This window comes from Bos grunniens, chromosome 12 (assembly GCF_055505025.1).
Source record: "Bos grunniens cultivar Pamir isolate PY7600 chromosome 12, Bosgru_T2T1.0, whole genome shotgun sequence".
NCBI classification, from domain to species: domain Eukaryota; kingdom Metazoa; phylum Chordata; class Mammalia; order Artiodactyla; family Bovidae; genus Bos; species Bos grunniens.
The window spans coordinates 71,344,595-71,364,983 of record NC_141176.1 but is presented as its reverse complement, the minus strand read 5'-3'; the positions used below and the strand labels follow the sequence as shown (position 1 = coordinate 71,364,983).

Sequence of the window (20,389 nt, the reverse complement as noted above, 5' to 3'; positions counted from 1 at the left end):
ATGCCATGAGGGGCATGCAGATATGCTGTTCAGACCTCCCTTCATGGACTCATTGCCCAGCCACTAGAAGTGCTGCTAGTGGGCAACCTTAAGCCACCAGCTCCTCTGAGCACAGCCTCTGTACAATGACCCATCCAGGTGGATGTATGACGGCCTGGCCAGTGGATATGTCACAACAATCCCAAAGGGTCATCACACCAGAGCTCCCATGGGGTCAGCTAAAGTTATCTGGCCAGTGTTCCAGCTTGATTTTTTCCTCTGCCCTATCCCATTTCTTCCCTCTTGATTCCACAAGTGCTGATCCTAACAGCACCCTTAATACATATGCCAATACTGAACTCCATCCAAGTCTGCATGTCAGAGAACCAACCTGTAACATGTGTCAAAAAACATTCAGTTCTTCGACAGGATTTTTATTTGAAAATACTGTTTACATACATACTTGTAGCATTTCTAAATCACCAAGTAAAATATAAAATGGAAACAAGGACTCTCTGTGTGAGTGTGGTTACCTTTGGTTTAAAATCCTCAATCTAATGTCTGACTAAAAATTAAGTTTTAGTTTTAGGTTAATAACAAAAGAAAATTAATATGTTGAACCATATGAAACTGCCGTTTTTATAGGTTAAAAAAAGATTGGATATGATTTTCACACGGTTTAATGTCATAGTAAAAAGCACTTAGCATTTGAAATTTAGAGAACATTACACTTATGAATAACTCATGGGTAAAAGATATAATGAATAAAATTAAAAATTAGAAAGTACCTAAATACTGTTTATTGATCAGTGCTAAGTACCAAAACCTGTAGTTGCAGCTAAAGTGAGTCTTAGGGGAAAAAAGTTGGCTTTATGTACTTAACTTTTAACTTAATCACTTTTCTAATATAAGTTTCTAATTTAAGAATTTAGTGAAAAATATCAAAAAGTAAATGAAGAAAAGTTAAAGGAAAGAAAGAATAATATAGTGAAAACACCAAAACAAACAAACAAACAAAACCCACCAAAGGATCAATCAAGCAAAAAAACTTATTCTTTGAAAATTAATAGGAAAAAGTCATTCAAGATTTTTCAAGGAAAAAAAAAAAAAAAACAGGGAAAAGTTACAGAGTTAAAAAGCAAAGAACAACATAATTATAGATGCTGCAGAGATTAAATATTTAAGATACTATGAATAATCTTATGCCAATCAAACTCAAAACTCACAGAAACAAGTCCACTAATAAAGAAATAAAACTTAACCAAAAATGAATCTGTAGAAATAATACACTGAAAAGTACTAAAATAATGAACAAAAATTAAGTAGATGTTGATTGTTGTACAATACTGTGGATACAATTAATGCCGCTGAATTATATGTTTAAAAATGGTAATATGGCAAATTTTATGTTATATGTACTGTAAAAAAAAAATGTAAAAAAATCCCCAATCTAGAAGACAGTCAATGATCATATCTGTTCTTCATTATCAAATGCCCTCGAAGGGTTCCTATTTTAAGAAAGCATGTTTTTTCTCCCTTCTCTTTTAAGATATAAAATTAAATATTGTCCTTCTGTATCTTAATTGCATATCTTCTTTTTTTGGGGGGGGCACAACTCTCCCCTATAATATCACTTAGAGTATATTTTTTGTTTTTCCTATCAGTTTTCTCTGTAGTATTTTAACCAGAGGTCTTTGGGTGGAATAATTGATCCTAGTTATATTAAAGGCAGTTGTGAAGCAAAACGGCAACTTCACAGTCTTCAAGTAAACAGAATCCTTGATATAACTGGAAAGTAATATGTAATTCTGGGAACAGTAAAAAAAAAATCTGTGACAAATTTGTTTTATAACTTAGAAAATGAGCTTTAGCTCTGGAATCTCCCAAGGCACAAAACCTGGGAGACAGCTTTTATTGGTGGCTTGCTTCTCTGATTTGGATAAGGAAAAAAAAAAATAGTATAACCTTTAAAAATTAATGTCATTTTGTAAGAGTTTGAAATCATTGTGTGAAGTTGGAAAGAGATAAATCCAAATTAACATCTTGTATGTGTAAATATTTGTTGCTGGTATAAAGAAGTGCAATATAGATTATGCAAGGCAAATATCACTGGAGAAATGCCTTCAGAATAGACTTGACTTCACAGGAGAATCACAATGCTATCTCAAAAATTGTTAAGATTAAGGTCTGTCCATTGGAAGCATTCATAACCACACAGTCACTGAGCATCATCATTATCTGGATAATTCCTTTTGATGTACACCTGAAAAAAAAAGAAATAAAAACAACACACTTAAAAGCTGTAAAGTCCCTCCTAAAGCAACACATTTCTAGGATCACTTCTTCATGTGAAGCAAATTGTAACACTAATGGAGGCACAATTTTTAAACCCAGTGATGTGCTTATTCTATGAAGGGTATAGCCCCATTAAAACCCTCAGTGGGACTGGGCTGAATGCCAAACGTGATTCCCTTGGGTTCTAATCATTCGGATTCACAGATAAGCTTTAATCACTAATTGATAACCAAAATCATTTTACAGAATTAAAACATGGAGATAAATTATAAACAAGATGACAAAGAGGCTGGGAAATCTAGTGTCTGCATGAGGATTTCTCACTTTTACACAAAAAAAGAGCACCATCAATCTAGATGTTAATATCAGGTTTGCCAGGCCTTTGAATTCTTGACTTTTACCAATTTCTAGCTGAACTGGAAGAGACAGAGGTTTTCTGATAAATGTATAATCAGAACATAAAAGAAGTGAAGTGCTGTCAAGTTTGTCTGTTCCACAATCATCAGTTTTTGTAGCTGCACCATATCTTGGTTTCTTGACGAATGCACATAACAAAATGAAATAATGTCAAGACTTGTGAGCTCTTACCTCTAAATGTGTTTGGCTGAAAAAGGACTTCAAATGTCATTTTTTCCCCCAAATAAGAATGTGTAAAGTTTTGTTTGAGTGTTTAAAACAGAAAATGTGTCGTCTATCTGAAGCTGACTCATGTCATGAGCTAGGTTGCTAGGTCATGTGATTCCAGATTCATTTTATAAAACTTGATTCTAAGTCCATTTGTAGACGCTATCAACAAAGTTATCATGAGAGATAGTGGGCTTCACATATGAAATAGAAAAGCTCTGAGACACCTACCTTTATATTAGGTGTACTTTTTCTCTTGTTACCTGCACACATGCTACTCCCTAAACAGCACTGCATATGAAATGCTATATATCAAAATGTCCCTTAAGTTAAGGAGAAAAACAAGAAATTCTCCAAGAATGTTTAGGGCTCATGGATGAAATCTGAGGCTAGTTCCATTATGAATGCAAGAATTTAAAAAAAGTGGTGGCGGGGCGGGGTGGGGGGGGGGGTTGGGGGTGGGGGCTTTGGATCCAGTGGTTCAGAATCCACCTGCCAATGCAGGGGACATAGGTTTGATCCCTAGTCCAGGAAGATCCACATGTCATAGAGCAACTAAGCCTGTGTGCCATAACTACTGAGTCCACATGTCTCTACTATGAATCCCGTATGCCACAATTACTGAAGCCAGTGCACCCTAGAGCTCATGCTCTGTAACCAGAGAATTCAGAAAAGCCCACACACCACAACTATAGAATAGCCCCCTGCTCACCACAACTAGAGAAAGCCTGTGTGGAGTAATGAAGACCCAGTACAGCCAAAACTAAATAGATAAAAAAATTAAAGTAACAATAGTAAGCCCTTTTGAGATGGCATTGTTGGAGACACTCAAGTTGAGGGGCAGGCCCCCATAGGAGCTTTCTCTGTGTACTCTGAAGTGGTAGGGTACTGCCTACATGAGCTCCAGGGGTGGGTGTAAGCTGATGCTGCCACCTAAGACTCCAGAGGCAGGCACAGACAGATGCCACTACCACCTCCAAGGATCCTGTGAGTTGGTGCAGGTCACTCCCCCACCTTCCTTGAAGTATGCATGGCTCACCACCACTGCCAAGGCACCCATGACTGGGAGCCAAGTGCCTTCCTGGAGAGTGCACATGCCATACACCCACACAACTGCACACCCCCATCAAGAGGAAAATAGCCAGCGTACGCTGAGGAAATAGATGACAAGCATCAAAACCTAAAACAGTCCTCCTACCAAAAAAAAAAAAAATTAAATCCACAAAAGCTATAGAGGGACACTCCCACATATAAATAACCCTCTAAGACAATGGTAGATAATTGTTTCACCTAAATTCAGAGTAAGAGAAACATAAGCAAAATGAAGAAGAGAAACCACTCTAAGTTAAAAGACCAAGAGATTCCCCTGAAGGAACAATGAAACAGATCTCTTCAGTCTAATAGAAAGCTCAAAACAAGGCAATGAAAATACTGAAGGAATTAAGAGGCTATCAACAGAAATGCAAATTACTGGGAAAAGGAAATAGAAACTATAAGGATTCAGGAGAATGTATTTGCTGAGACTAAAACTGAGCTCAAGGCAATGAAGAGCAGAATGAATAATGCAGAAGAAAGAATAAATGACCTGGAAGATAGAATAATGTAAATTATTTAATAAAACAGCAGACAAAAAGCCAAATGAAAATTTAAAGCAATATAAGAAAGCTATGGGATAATATAAAGCAGGCCAATCTATATATAATAGGGATTCCAGAAGGAGAAGAAAAATAAAAAGGGGGATTGAAAATGTATTTGAAAAAATTATGGCTGAAAACTTCCTAGATACAAGAGGCACAGAGAGCCCCAAACAAGATGAACCCAAACAGTCCAATACCAAGACATATTATGATAAAAATGGTAAAAGTTAGAGATAAAGAGAAGATTCTGAAGACAGCAAGAGAAAAACAAAGAGCTCATTTAAGAGAATTCCCATAGGCTATCAGCTGATTTCTCTACAGAAACACTACAGGTCAGAAGGGAGTGACAAAATATATTGAAAGTATTAAAAGAGAAAAAAAAATCAACTCAGTGGACATGAATTTGAGCAAACTCCAGGAGACAGTGAAGGACAGGGAAGCCTGGCTTGCTGCAGTCCATGAGGTCACAAGGAGTTGGGCATGACTGAGTTACTGAACAGCAATACTCTACCCGGAAAGATTATTTAGAATGGCAGGAGAAATAATTTCTCAGATAAGCAAAAACTAAAGGAATACAGCAATACTAAAACTATCCTAAAAGAAATATTGAAAAATCATCTCTAAATAGAAAAGAAGCAGAAAGATATAGGAAGGAGGAAATCACAATTGAAAAGTAAATCACTTAAATTAGTGAGAATACAGGTAAAAAAAAAAAAAAAGAAAACCTATTTGTGAAAGCAATGATAAACACAAGGAGCAGCAGAAAGATAAACATGAAGATGAAAAAAGGGACATTAAAATCATATTATGTGAGGAAAAGTGTGAAAGTGTTAGTTGCTCAGTCATGTCTGACTTTTTGCAACCCCATGAACTGTAGTCTGCCAGGCTCCTCTGTCCATGAAATTCTCCAGGCAAGAATACTAGAATGGGTTTCCATTCTCTTCTCCAAGGGATCTTCCCAACCCAGAGATCGAATCTGGGTCTCCCAATTTTCAGGAAGATCTTTATCATCTGAGCCACCAAGCAAGCCCAGATATGTGGGGAAGGAGAATAAGAAAATGCAAATTCTGTTTCTTATTTTTAGAATGTGTTTGAGCCTATCTGATGAACGGTCTAAAGCAAGCAGATATATAAAGGGGTTAACCTACTTGAAAAACAGGGCAGCCACAAATCAAAAGCATATAATAGAATCACACACACAAACAAGAAGAGAATAAAATAAAGCATAAAATAAAGTTAAGTCATTAAACTATGGAAATAAAAACAAAAATAAAAAAAAGGAACAAAGGAGAAGCAAAAAATCAGCTGGAAAACAAGGTTTGAAATAGAAATAAATACATATGTATCAATAATTACCTTAAATGTCAATGGGTGTAGAATCAAAAGATATGGGGGGTGGGGGAGCAACTGAATTAAAAACAAGAATCTGTGCTCAGGGAACTCAAACAGGGGCTCTGTGAAAATCTAGAATGATGGGATGGGGAGGGAGGTTCTGGAGGGAGGGGACACTGGTGTACCTATGGCTGATTCTTGTTGATGTATGACAGGAAACCACAAAATTGTGTAAAGCAATTACCCTTCAATTAAAAATAAATAAATTAAAAAAATTTGGGAATAAAAATACCAAGAGCCTACAAGAAACCCATGCTGCCTACAATACGCAACTTAGGCAAAGGATGCACACAGATTGAAAGTGTGGAAATGAAAAAAGATATTTAATGCAAACAGAAATGACAGGAGAGCAGGAATTACAATGCTGTACTCATTAAAAAAAAAAAAAAGACTTTAAAGCAAAAGCTATAAAGAAAGATAAAGAAGGACATTATATAATGAGGTCAATACAAAAAGAGGATATAACATTCATCAACATATATGCACCTATACTGCTACTGCTGCTGCTGTCGCTTCAGTCGTGTCCGACTCTGTGCGACCCCAGAGACGGCAGCCCACCAAGCTCCCCCGTCCCTGGGATTCTCCAGGCAAGAACATTGGAGTGGGTTGCCATTTCCTTCTCCAATGCATGAAAGTGAAAAGTGAAAGTGAAGTCGTTCAGTCGTGTCCGACTCCTAGCGACACCATGGGCTGCAGCCCACCAGGCCCCTGCATCCATGGGATTTTCCAGGCAAGAGTACTGAGTGGAGTGCCATTGCCTTCTCCGATATGCACCTATAGGAGCACCAAAATACATAAAATAAATACTAACATACACAACAAGAGAAAGCAATAAGAATACAATAATAATAGAAGATATTAACACCCATTCACATCAATGCACAAATCTTCCATACAGAGAATCAATATGGCAACAGAGGTCCTAAATGATACAATAGAAGAGTTAGACTTAATTGATATTTTCAGAACACTACATCAAAAAACAAAAAACAAAAACCCAAAAAACCCAAAGTATACATTCTTATCAGGTAGACACAGAACATTCTCTAGGATTTACCATATATTAAGGCACAAAATTAACTTCAATAAATATGAGTATAGAAATATTTCAAGCATCTTCTCTGACCACATGGCATGAAACTAGAAATCAACTACAGGAAAATAAACAAGAAAAAAAGATTACCTGGAGACTAAATAACACACTACTTAAAAACCAGTGGGCCAAGGAGAAAATTTAAAAGGAAATTTAAAAATATTTTGAGACAAACAACAATGAAAACGTAACTATACAAAATCTATTTGGATTGGGTTGCTCAGTCATGTCCCAATTCTCTGTGGCTCTATCGACTGCATCCCACCAGGCTTCTGTCTCCATGGCAAGAATACTAGAGTAGGTTGCTGTGTCCTCCTCCAGGGGAATCTTCCCAACCCAGGGGTTAAACCTGCATCTCCTGTGTCTCCTGCATTGCATGCAGATACTTTACCATTGTATGGGGCTTCCCTTGTGGCTCAGATGGTAAAGAATCCACCTGCAATGTGGGAGACCTGGGTTTGATCCCTGGGCTGGGAAGATGCCCTGGCGAAGGGAAAGGCTACCCTCTCCAGTATTCTGGCCTGGAAAATTCCATGGACTTTATAGTCCATGGAGTCCCAAAGGGTCAGACACGACTGAGCAACTTTCACTTTCACTTTACCACTGAGCAACTGGGGAAGCCCCACAAAATCTATGCTGTGCAAAAAAAAGCAATTCTTAGAGGGAAGTTTATAGTCACACAGGTCTTCATCAACAGAAAAATCTCAAGTAAACAACCTAACCCACCACCTAAAAGATTTAAGAAAAGAAGAACAAACAAAACCTAAAATCAACAGAAAGAAGGAAATAATAAAGATTGGAGGAAAATAAAATAGAGATTTTAAAAAATTGAAAAAAATCACAAAACCAAGAGCTAGTGCTTTGAAAGAATAAAGAAAATTGACAAACTTCTAGCCAGGTTCACCAGGAAGAAAGGAGAGAGAACCCAAACAAACAAAATAGAAACTCAAAAAGAAAAAATCTCAACTAATACCACAGAAATATAAAAAACCATAAAAGAATATCAATTATATGTCAACAAATTTTGCAATCTAGGAAAAATGGACAACTTTCTAGAAACACATAACCCAACTAAAACTGAAGCAAGAAGAAATAGATAATTTGAACAGATAAATCACTAGAACTGAAATACAATCTATATTTTAATAACTCCCTACAGACAAAAGTCCAGGACCAGATGATACCAATTCTTCTCAAACTCTTCCAAAAGATTAAAGAGGAGGGAATACTTCCAAAAACATTCTATGAAGCCACCATCACCCTGATAATAAGTCAGACAAAGATAACACCAAAAAAGAAAATTACAGGCCAAAATCTCTGATCAATCTATTGATAGATATAAAAGTTATCAACAAAATGTTAGCAAATTAAATAAACCTACACATAAAAAAGATACACCATGACCAAGAGGGTATGGATACGGTGACCAAGTGGGTATTCATCCCAGATTCATAAGGATGGTTCAACACATGCAAATCAATGTAATACACCACATTAACAAAAGAAAAAAAAATTTAAAACACCTGATCATCTCAATAAATTTAGAAAAAGGATCTGATAAAACTCAACACCTATTCATGATAAAAACTTTTACTAATGTGGGAATAGAGGGAACATATCTCAACATAATAAAAACCACTTATAACAAACCCACAGCCAATATAATACTCAATAGTGAAAAGCCAAAAGCCTTCCTACTAAAATCTGGAATAAGACAAGGATGCCCATTCTCACCACTTCTTTTCAACATAGTATTGGAAGTCCTATCCATAGTTAGAAGACAATTAAAGACAATTTAATTGCATAGTTAGAAGACAATTAAAATGCATACAAATTGGAAGGGAACAGGTAAAACTGTCAGTATATGCAGATTCTATGACACTATATAAAGAGAACCACCAAAACTGCTAGATCTAATAAATGAATTCAACAAAGTAGCAAGATACAAGATTAACATTCAGGAATTGTTTGCAATCCTTTTTTTTTAATTTTATTTTATTTTTTAACTTTACAATACTGTATTGGTTTTGCCATATATCAACATGAATCCACCACAGGTATATACGTGTTCCCCATCCTGAACCCTCCTCCCTCCTCCCTCCCCATACCTTCCCTCTGGGTCGTCCTTTACACTAACAATGAAATATCAGAAAGGGAATACCTTTTAAAACTCACACCCCCCCCAAAAAAAAAAGAAAGAAAGAAGAAACCTTAGAATAAACCTAACCAAGGAGGTGAAAGGCATATGCTGAGAACTATAAAACACTGATAAAGGAAATTAAGGATGACTGAAATAAATTGAAAGATATTCTATGTTCTTGAATTGGAAGAATCAATATTGTTAAAATGGCAATAGTATCCAAAGAAATCTAAAGATTTAACATGATCCCTATCAAACTACCCATGACATTTTTCTCAGAACTAAAACAAATCATCTAAAAATTTATATGGAACTACAAAAGACCCAGAATTGCCAAAGAAATATTGAGGAAAAAAAAAAAAACCTAGAGGAATAACTCTCTGAGACTTCGGAAAATACGGCAAAGCTACAATAATCAAAGCAGTGTGTTATTGGTGTGAAAATAGCATAAAAATCAATGGAATAGAATAGACAGCCCAGAAATAAACCAACATACCTACTGTCAATTAATATTCAACAAAGGAAGTAAGAATTTAAAATGGGGTAAAGACAGTCTCTTCAGCAAGTGGTGCTAAGGAAGTTGTAAAGCTGCATGTAAAGCAATGAAGGTAGAACACACCCTCACATCATGCACAAAAATAAACTCAAAAAAAAAAAAAAAAATAAACTTTAAGACTTAAAGACTTAAACATAAGACATGACATTATAAAATGCCTAGAAGAAAGCATAGGCAAACATTCTCTGACATGAATCACACCAATGTTTTCTCAGTCTCCTAAGGCAATAGAATTAAAAATAAAAATAAACAAATGGGACCTAATCAAACTTACAAGACTTTGCACAGCAAGGGAAATGATAAAACAAAACAAAAAGACAACCTATAGAATCGGAGAAAAATATTTGTAAATGATGCAACAGACAAGAACTTAATCTCCAAAATATACAAAGAGCTGATACAACTTAACAAAATAAGAACATGCAACCCAACCAAAAAATGGGCAGAATATCTTAATAGATATTACTCCAAAGAAGACATGCAGATGGCCAATGGGCACCTGAAAAGATATTTGACATCACTAATTATTAGAGCAATGCAAATCAAATCTACCACCTCACACTGGTCAGGATGTCCATCATTAAAAAGTCTACAAATAATAAATTATGGTGAGGGTGTGGAGAAAAGGGAACCCTCCCACACTAATGGTGGGAATATAAGTTGGGGTTGATACAGCTACTATGGAAAACAATACAGAGGTTCCTCAGAAAAATAATTATGATCCAGCAAACCCATTCCTGGGCATACGCCCAGAAAAAAACTAGAATTCAAAAAGATACATGCATGCTTATGTTCATAGCAGCAGTAGTCACAATAGCCAAAACATGAAAGCAACCTAAATGTCCATCGATGAAGTAATGGATGAAGAAGATGTGGTATTGTTGGGCATACACACCAAAGAAACCAGAACTGAAAGAGACACACATACACCAGTGTTCACTGTAGCACTATTTACAATAGCTAGGACATGAAAGCAACCTAGATGTCCATTGGCAGACGAATAGATAAGGAAGTTGTGGTACACATACACGATGGAATATTACTCAGCTATAAAAAAGAACACATTTGAATCAGTTCTAATGAGGTAGACGAAACTGGAGCCTATTATACAGAATGAAGTGGGTCAAAAAGAGAATCACCAATACAGTATATTAACACATATATATAGAATTCAGAAAGATGGTAACGACAATCCTATATGCAAGGCAGCAAAAGAGATGCAGATGTAAAGAACAGACTTTTGGACTATATGGGAGAAGGCGAGGATGGGATGATTTGAGAGAATAGCACTGAAACATGTATATTATCATATGTAAAATAGATAACCAGTGCAAGGTCGATGCATGAAGCAGGGCACTCAAAGCTGGTGTTCTGGGACAACCCAGAGGGGTGGGGTGGGGAGGGAGATGGAAGAGGGGGTTCAGGATGGGAGGACACATGTGCACCTGTGGCTGATCCATGTCGATGTATGACAAAACCACCACAACAATGTAAAGCAATTAGGCTTCAATTAAATCAAATAAAATTTTTGAAAAAGATGTGGTACATATATACAATGGAATACTCAGTTCAGTTCACTTCAGTCGCTCAGTCGTGTCTGACTCTTTGCGATCCCATGAACAGCAGCACGCCAGGCCTACCTGTCCATCACCAACTCCCAGAGTTCACTCAGACTCACATCTATTGAGTCAGTGATGCCATCCAGCCATCTCATCCTCTGTCGTCCCCTTCTCCTCCTGTCCCCAATCCCTCCCAGCATCCCTCCCAGAGTTTTTTCAAATAAGTCAACTCTTTGCATGAGGTGGCCAAAGTACTGGAGTTTCAGCTTTAGCATCATTCCTTCCAAAGAAATCCCAGGGCTGATCTCCTTCAGAATGGACTGGTTGGATCTCTTTGCACTCCAAGGCACTCTTAAGAGTCTTCTCCAACACCACAGTTCAAAAGCATCAATTCTTCAGCACTCAGCTTTCTTCACAGTCCAACCCTCACATCCATACATGACCACTGGAAAAACCATAGCCTTGACTAGACGGACCTTTGTTGGCAAAGTCATGTCTCTGCTTTTCAATATGCTATCTAGGTTGGTCATAACTTTTCTTCCAAGGAGTAAGTGTCATTTAATTTCATGGCTGCAATCACCATCTTCAGTGATTTTGGAGCCCCCTCTCCCCCCCCAAAAAAAGTCTGACACTGTTTCCACTGTTTCCCCATCTATTTCCCATTAAGTGATGGGATTGGATGCCATGATCTTCGTTTTCTGAATGTTGAGTTTTAAGCCAACTTTTTCACTCTCCTCTTTAACCTTCATCAAGAGGCTTTTTAGTTCCTCTTCACTTTCTGCCATAAGGGTGGTGTCATCTGCATATCTAAGGTTATTGATATTTCTCCTGGCAATCTTGATTCCAGCCTGTGCTTCTTCCAGCTCAGCATTTCTCATGATGTACTTTGCATATAAGTTAAATAAGCAGCGTGAAAATATACAGCCTTGACGTACTCCTTTTCCTATTTGGAACCAGTCTGTTGTTCCATGTCCAGTTCTAACTGTTGCTACCTGACCTGCATACAAATTTCTCAAGAGGCAGGTCAGGTGGTCTGGTATTCCCATCTCTTTCAGAATTTTTCACAGTTTATTCTGATCCACACAGTCAAAGGCTTTGGCATAGTCAATAAAGCAGAAATAGACGTTTTTCTGGAACTCTCTTGCTTTTTCCATGATCCACTGGATGTTGGCAATTTGATCTCTGGTTCCTCTGCCTTTTATAAAACCAGATTGAACAACTGGAAGTTCACGGTTCATGTATTGCTGAAGCTTGGCTTGGAGAATTTTGAGCATTTCTTTACTAGCGTGTGAGATGAGTGCAATTCTGCAGCAATTTTAGCATTCTTTGGCATTGGAATGAAAAGTGACCTTTTCCAGTCCTTTGACCACTGCTGAGTTTTCCAAATTTGCTGGCATATTGAGTGCAGCACTTACACAGAATCATCTTTAAGAATTTGAAATAGCTCAAATGGAATTCCATCACTTCCACTAGCTTTGTTCATAGTGATGCTTTCCAAGGCCCACTTGACTTAACATTCCAGGATGTCTGGCTCTAGGTGAGTGATCACACCATCGTGATTACCTGGGTTGTGAACATCTTTTTTTGTACAGTTCTTCTGTGTATTCTTGCCACTTCTTCTTAGTATCTTCTGCTTCTGTTAGGTCCATACCATTTCTGTCCTTTATTGAGCCCATCTTTGCATGAAATGTTCCCTTGGTATCTCTAATTTTCTTGAAGAGATCTCTAGTCTTTCCCATTCTGTTGTTTTCCTCCATTTCTTTGCATTGATCGCTGAAGAAGGCTTTCTTATCTCTTCTTGCTATTTTTGGAACCCTTCATTCAGATGCCTATATCTTTCCTTTTCTCCTTTGCTTTTCACCTCTCTTCTTTTCAGAGCTATTTTTAAGGCCTCCCCAGGCAGCCATTTTGCTTTTTTGCATTTCTTTTCCATGGGGATGGTCTTGATCCCTGTCTCCTATACAATGTCACGAACCTCAGTCCACAGTTCATCAGGCACTCTATCTATCAGATCTAGTCCCTTAAATCTATTTCTCACTTTCACTGCATAATCATAAGGGATTTAATTTAGGTCATACCTGCATGGTCTAGTGGTTTTCCCTACTTTCTTCAATTTCAGTCTGAATCTGGCAATAAGGAGTTCATGATCTGAGCCACAGCCAGCTTCTGGTCTTCTTTTTGTTGACTGTATAGAGCTTCTCCATCTTTGGCTGCAAAGAATATAATCAATCTGATTTCAGTGTTGGCCATCTGGTGATGTCCATGTCCAGAGTCTTCTCTTGTGTTGTTGGAAGAGGCTGTTTGCTATGACCAATGCATTCTCTTGGCAAAACCCTATTAGTCTTTGCCCTGCTTCATTCTGTACTCCAAGGCCAAATTTGCCTGTTACTCCAGGTGTGTCTTGACTTCCTACTTTTGCATTCCAGTCCCCTATAATGAAAAGGACATCTTTTTTGGGTGTTAGTTCTAAAAGGTCTTGAAGGTCTTCATAGAACCATTCAACTTCAGCTTCTTCAGGATTACTGGTTGGGGCATAGACTTGGACTACCATAATATTGAATGGTTTGCCTTAGAAACGAACAGAGATCATTCTGCCGTTTTTGAGATTGCATCCAAGTACTGCATTTTGAATTCTTTTGTTGGCCATGCTGGCTACTCCATTTCTTCTGAGGGATTCCTGCTCACAGTAGTAGATATAATGGTCATCCGAGTTAAATTCACCCATTCCAGTCCATTTGAGCTCGCTGATTCCTAGAATGTCAACGTTCACTCTTGCCTTGTCTTGTTTGCCCACTTCCAATTTGCCTTGATTCATGGACCTGACATTCCAGGTTCCTATGCAGTATTGCTCTTTACAGCACCGGACCTTGCTTCTTTCACCAGTCACATCTACAACTGGGTATTGTTTTTGCTTTGGCTTCATGCCTTCATTCTTTCTGGAGTTATTTCTCCACTGATCTCCAGTACCATATTGGGCACCTACTGACCTGGGGAGTTCCTCTTTCAGTATCCTATCATTTTGCCTTTTCTTACTGTTCATGGTGTTCTCAAGGCAATGGAATATAACTCAGCCATAAAAAGAACAAGATAATGTCATCTGCAGCATCATAGATGCAAGTACAGATTATCATACTAAGTAAGTCAGAAAGAGAAAGACAAATACGATATGATATCACTTATATATGGAATGCAAAATATGGCACAAATTCACCTACCTACAAAACAGAGATAGACTCACAGTCATAGAGAACAGACTTGTGGTTACCAAGGGGGAAAGGGGAAGGGATTGGAAGGGACTAGGAGTTTAAGGTTGGTAGATGCAAACCATTACGTTCAGAATGGATAAAAAGAAGGTCTTGGGACTTCCCTGGTGTTCCAGTGGTTAAGGTTCTGCCTTGCAGTGCAGGTGGCATGGGTTTTGATCCCTGACTAGGAAACTAAGATCCCACATACTGTGGAGAAACTAAGCCTGTGTACCACAACTAGAAAATCCATGTACCGCAACAAAAGGTCCTGCATGATACAAGGAAGATCCCACATGCTGCAACTAGGACCTGACAAAGCCAAATAAATAAATATATTACAAAAAAAAAAAAAAAAAACAAGGCCCTAATGCATAGCATAGGGAACTATATTCAATATCCTGTGATTAAAACATAGTGGGAAAGAACATAAAAAAAGAATGTATCAGTTCAGTTCAGTTCAGTTGCTCAGTCATGTCTGACTCTTGGCAACCCATGGACTGCAACATGTCAGGCTTTTCTGTCCATCACCAACTCCCTGAGCCTGTTCAAACTCATGTCCATCCAGTTGGGGAGGCCATTAAACCACTTCATCCTCTGTCATGCCCTTCTCCTCCTGCCTTCCGTCTTTCCCAGCATCAGGGTCTTTTCAAATGAGTCAGTTCTTTGTATCAGGTGGCCTTAGTATTGCAGTTTCAGCTTCAGCATCAGTCCTTCCAATGAATACTCAGGACTTATTTCCTTTAGGATTGAGTGGCTTGATCTCCTTGCAGTCTCCCAAAAGAATCTCAAGAGTCTTCTCCAACATTACAACTCACAAGCATCAATTCTTCAGCACTCAGCTTTCTTTATGGTCCAACTCTCAAGCCATACATGACTAGTGGGAAAACTAGAGCTTTGACTAGACAGACCTTTGCCTGCAAAGTCATGTTTCTGCTTTTTAATATGCTATCTAGGTTGGCCATAGCTTTTCTTCCAAAGAGTAAGCATCTTTTAATTTCATGGTTGCAGTCACTACCTGCAGTGATTTTGGAGCACAAGAAAATCAAGTCTCTAACTGTTTCCATTGTTTCCCCATCTATTTGCCATGAAGTGATGGGACTGGATGCCATGGTCTTAGTTTTCTGAATGTTGAGCTTTAAGCCAACTTTTTCACTCTCCACTTTCACTTTCATCAAGAAGTTCTTTGGTTCTTCTTCGCTTTCTGCCATAAGGGTGGTGTCACCTGCATATCTGAGGTTATTGATATTTCTCCTGGCAATCTTGATTCCAGCTTGTGCTTCTTCCAGCCCAGCATTTTGCATGATGTACTCTACATATAAGTTAAATAAGCAGGGTGACAATATATAGCCTTGATGTACCCCTTTCCCAATTTGGAACCAGTCATTTGCTCCATGTTCGGTTCTAACTGTTGCTTCTTGACCTGCCTACAGATTTCTCAGGAGGCAGGTAAGATGGTCTGTTATTCCCATCTCTTTAAGAATTTTCCACAGTTTGCTGTGATCCACACAGTAAAAGGCTTTGGTGTACTCAATAAAGCAGAGGCACAGCAAAGTGATTCAATTATAAATATAAATACATTCTTTTCTTTGTTTTTCTGGAACTCTCTTTTGTTTGTTTGTTTTCTGCATCTCTGTGCAGCAGAGATGGACACAACATTGTAAACCAACTATATGTCAATAAAAACAAAAAATAAAAGTAAGGCTTTGGGGACGTCTAATTGCATATCATCTCCCTCTTCCATTTTATTAAGCTAGCCATATTTTGTGTGGTTATATGTGTATGTATTCCTTTTGAAACAAAAACATCCAAAATAACAAATGGAAATATGTTTCACTTTCTACTGTTTAACAGCCCTCCCCAAATCAGAGGATTCCTTTTCCCATATCTCTTCTCAATGTAATTTTTATGAAGAAAATGTTATTATTATCACCTCTTAGCCAAAATGGGATTTGCTTCATTAATAGCTTCCTATGTATAAACTCTTTGGTTTGACCTTTCTCTCTCTCATCTGTTTGCCCTGGTGTAGATCACACACTGGCTGACAGGAGGAGTGAGAGAAGGCATCTTCTTCACAGGGCAGTTTGCGAAGGGAGTTGAGATGACTGAATGCTTATTAGCAGAGTCCTTGTGGATGGGCTGCATCTGGGATGGAGAAGCCCAGTCTCACCTCTCTCCTGAGACCACTGCTGATCCTGGAAAAATCACTTAAGCTCTCTCCACACCAGCTGGTTCATTTGTGAAACAAGACAATGACCTACCTCATAGGAACTAAGTGACAGCTACAAACTTCAGGTTGTAAATATGCTGAGCTAAGTGTTGGGTGTGATTATGATGCTGCTCAGAGATGTGGCCCCTTAGCTCATGAAAAGTGGCAGCATCACCTAGCTTGAACAACGAAAACAAAACAAGACATCTGGGAGGCACTTTTATGAATCTTCTGATTTTATCTTTAAGCAAGCCCAGAGCCTTAGTAGAGATGTGTTTAATTCAGTGAATATAGTGACCAAGAGGCAGAAGGTGGTTAAAAGATTACTAACTCTTTCTCTCCTGTGACTTTGAGAAGTTACTTGGGGCCTTCTCTTTTAGTTTCTACATCTGAGGGATTATAGTGCCAGCTCAGAATAATTGTGAAGACTCAAGTAGATATAAGGCCAAAAAAGTTCAAATTTCAGGGCAAATAGACTAGTGAGTGGTGGGTTTCTTGGCCCTATGCTCTTCCTTCTCTTGGATTTGTCCATTGTAGTTCCTCTCATATAGGCTGAAACTAAGTCCAGTATTTAAACTCCAGATTGTAAATAAAGCCACCATCACAGAATTAGATCTTACTAAAAGCAACAGAGCAATAAAAGTTCCCCTGCATGGACAAAGGCCAGTAATCAATGATTTAATATATGTACAATTCTAGCTCAAGTCTCTGACCATTCATTCTCACTAAGCTGCATGGCCTTAGTTCAATCCCAGTAATCCTCAAACTCCTCATATTTAAAGCAACTAACTTTGGTGTACATAATGGCAGATAAATTATCCAAGTTAAAGAATGCTGGATAGTTAGAGAGGATTTCCACTTTTAACACAATGAAATAATGAATTTTCCCTTCCCTTATCCTCTCGGAAATCACCTTAAACAGCAAGGATATTGGGAGATTAAAAAAAAAAAAAAACACTAAATCTTTGATGAAATCAGGAGTTATTTGAAAACTCAAATAACAAAAAATCTGGACAGGTTGCCTTAAGCAACTGGATCCAATGTGCTGTGCCAAGACAGAGAGAGTATATAAGGGGAGTGGATCTCAACAATCATGGACAGCACAGTTCTCCAACTAACTGGCAAACTGTAAGGTATACCCATGAGGGAGTATATAGATAGAATCACTATCTTTGCCTGAATGATGTACGGTCAGGTCCTAGGAGAAGAGCAATTCTGGAGTGCAAGCAGCATTGACTGCCCAACTCTGCAGGTTAGAGAGGAATACAAGCTAAATGAATATCGGTTCTCATTTATTTCTCCCTCACCTATATATGTTCTCTCTCTCTCTTTCTCTCTCTCTCTCTCTGTCTCTCTCTGTCTCTCCGCACCATGAGGAGCTTCTGTGTAAAATAGAGAGAATTTCTTTTAGCCTGAAATGGTTACCTAGCCACAACTATATGGCAAATATATGATCTAGAAAAAAACATTAAATTCAAGGGTGAGTAGTATGAATAACAATAATAAAAAAGTAGTATAGGATCTGTGAAAGACACAAACAAAAAATGAGGCTAAAGAACAAGATAAGCAGATGACAGATGAAAATACTCACTGAAAGATGAAAATTATAAAAATACATAATGTAATACATTAAAAAAAATCATAGAACAATCAATCTGTGGACAACAGATAAATAGGAGTACAGGAAAGCATGACACAGCAACAGAAGATTATGAAACATGAGTTGACAGAGGTTGAAAGTGGAATGGAAGAGGAACATGAAAGCATCAAAGAATGGGTGCCACAAAGATTAGTCATTGCTGAAAAAAGTATGAGACATGAAGGACAGGACTAAGAATGCAAGGTACATAACTGTAAATTAATAAAAATTTTTAAAGGTTAAGGAGATATGTTTTATACAATAGACAAAGGATGTAACCTCTGAGCCACCAGTGAAGCCCATATATACATATAGATATTTGTAAAGAAGAGAGTCCAATGAAATAAAAGGAACTCAAAGATATAATTCAAGTAAAGTTATATGGGAAAAAAAAAAAAAAAAACTTGAATGTGCAGACTAAGGAAGTCCTAGAAAAAACTAATGACCTTCAACATAGAGAAATGGTTTTTTGAACATCCAGGAAAAATTAAGTTATTTTAAATTAGAGAGACAACAGATAAATATTTCACACAGTTGATCTTTGATCAACAAAGGGGTTAGAGGCACTGACCCTCTGAACAGTTAAAAATCTGTGTATAATATTATAGTCAGCCTTCTGTATCCACAGATTCAATCAACAGTAGATGGTATAGTACTACAGCACATATTTTTTGAAAATAATCCACATGTAAGTGGACCCATGCAGTCCAAACCTGTGCTTTTCAAAGATCAACTATATTTACAATTAGTCAGGAATTCTAACTCAAATGGACCCTCCTTTAAGTTTGTACAGTCTTGTTTTCAACCTTTCATTTGTACTGCTACACAGAATAGTAAATACACTTAACTTGACATTGAATCTCAGTATAGAATCACTATCTATAGTTACCTATTCTGAAAAGAGTTTCATGCAATATTTACTGTTACTACAACGGACACATTGCTACTTTCCTTCTATTCCATTCTTTTCTATCTCATTTCTTAAAACATACTGGTCATGACTGGACTAAACAAATTTCACAGCCCTGTTAAGAATCACAATCCAGAGTTTGAAAAACACTATACTAGAAGACAAACTTTAGCAAACTAGAGATGGAAGAAGTATAATTTAAAACAAGTAAGCAGGAAGGTGGTCCTAAGATGGTGGAGGAATAGGACAGGGAGACCACTTTCTCCCCCACAAATTCATCGAAAGAACATTTGAATGCTGAGTAAATTCCACAAAACAACTTCTGAATGCTGGCAGAGGACATCAGGCACCCAGAAAGGCAGCCCATTGTCTTCAAAAGGAGATGGAGAAGTCTTGAGGCTATTGTAAGAATAAGACTGAAAACCAGACCAGGAGGATTAAATCCAAATCCTGAGAACACCAGAGAACTCCTGACTCCAGGGAACATTAATCGATAGGAGCTCATCAAATACCTCCATACCTACACTGAAACCAAGCACCACCCAAGGACCAACAAGTTCCAGAGCAAGACATGCCATACAAATTCTCTAGCAACACAAGAACATAGCCCTGAGCTTCAATATAAAGGCTGCCCAAAGTCACACCAAACCCATTGACATCTCAAAACTCATTACTGGACACTTCATTGCACTCCAGAGAGAAGAAATCCAGCTCCACCCACCAGAGCACCAACACAAGCTTCCCTAAGCAGGAAACCTTGACAAGCCACCCATCCAACCCCACCCACAGTGAGGAACCTTCACAATAAAGAGGAATCACAAACTGCCAGAATATGGAAAGGCCACCCCAAACACAGCAACATAAACAAGATGAAAAGGCAGATAAATACCCAGCAGGTGAAGGAACAGGATAAATGCTCACCACACCAAACAAAAGAAGAGATAGAGAATCTATCTGATAAAGAATGCCAAATAATGATAGTGAAAATGATCCAAAATCCTGAAAACAAAATGGAGTTACAGATAAATAGCCTGGAGAAAAGGATCAAGAAGATGCAAGAAAGGTTTAACAAGGACCTAGAATAAATAAAAAAGAGTCAATATAACAAAAAATG

The 20,389-nt window shown here is 37.8% G+C and overlaps 1 protein-coding gene across 1 annotated transcript in view; it reads right to left on the bottom strand.

Annotated features, from left to right (window-relative positions):
* Positions 1–400: 400 nt before the first annotated feature.
* LOC147361871 (ATP-binding cassette sub-family C member 4-like) overlaps positions 401–20,389 on the bottom strand; it is a 448,560-nt gene continuing 428,571 nt past the window's right edge. The window contains exon 40 of the mRNA XM_086328628.1: positions 401–2,242. Within this exon, the coding sequence (XP_086184754.1) occupies positions 2,198–2,242 (45 nt within the window). The 3' untranslated portion in view covers positions 401–2,197. The remainder of the gene's footprint in view (positions 2,243–20,389) is intronic.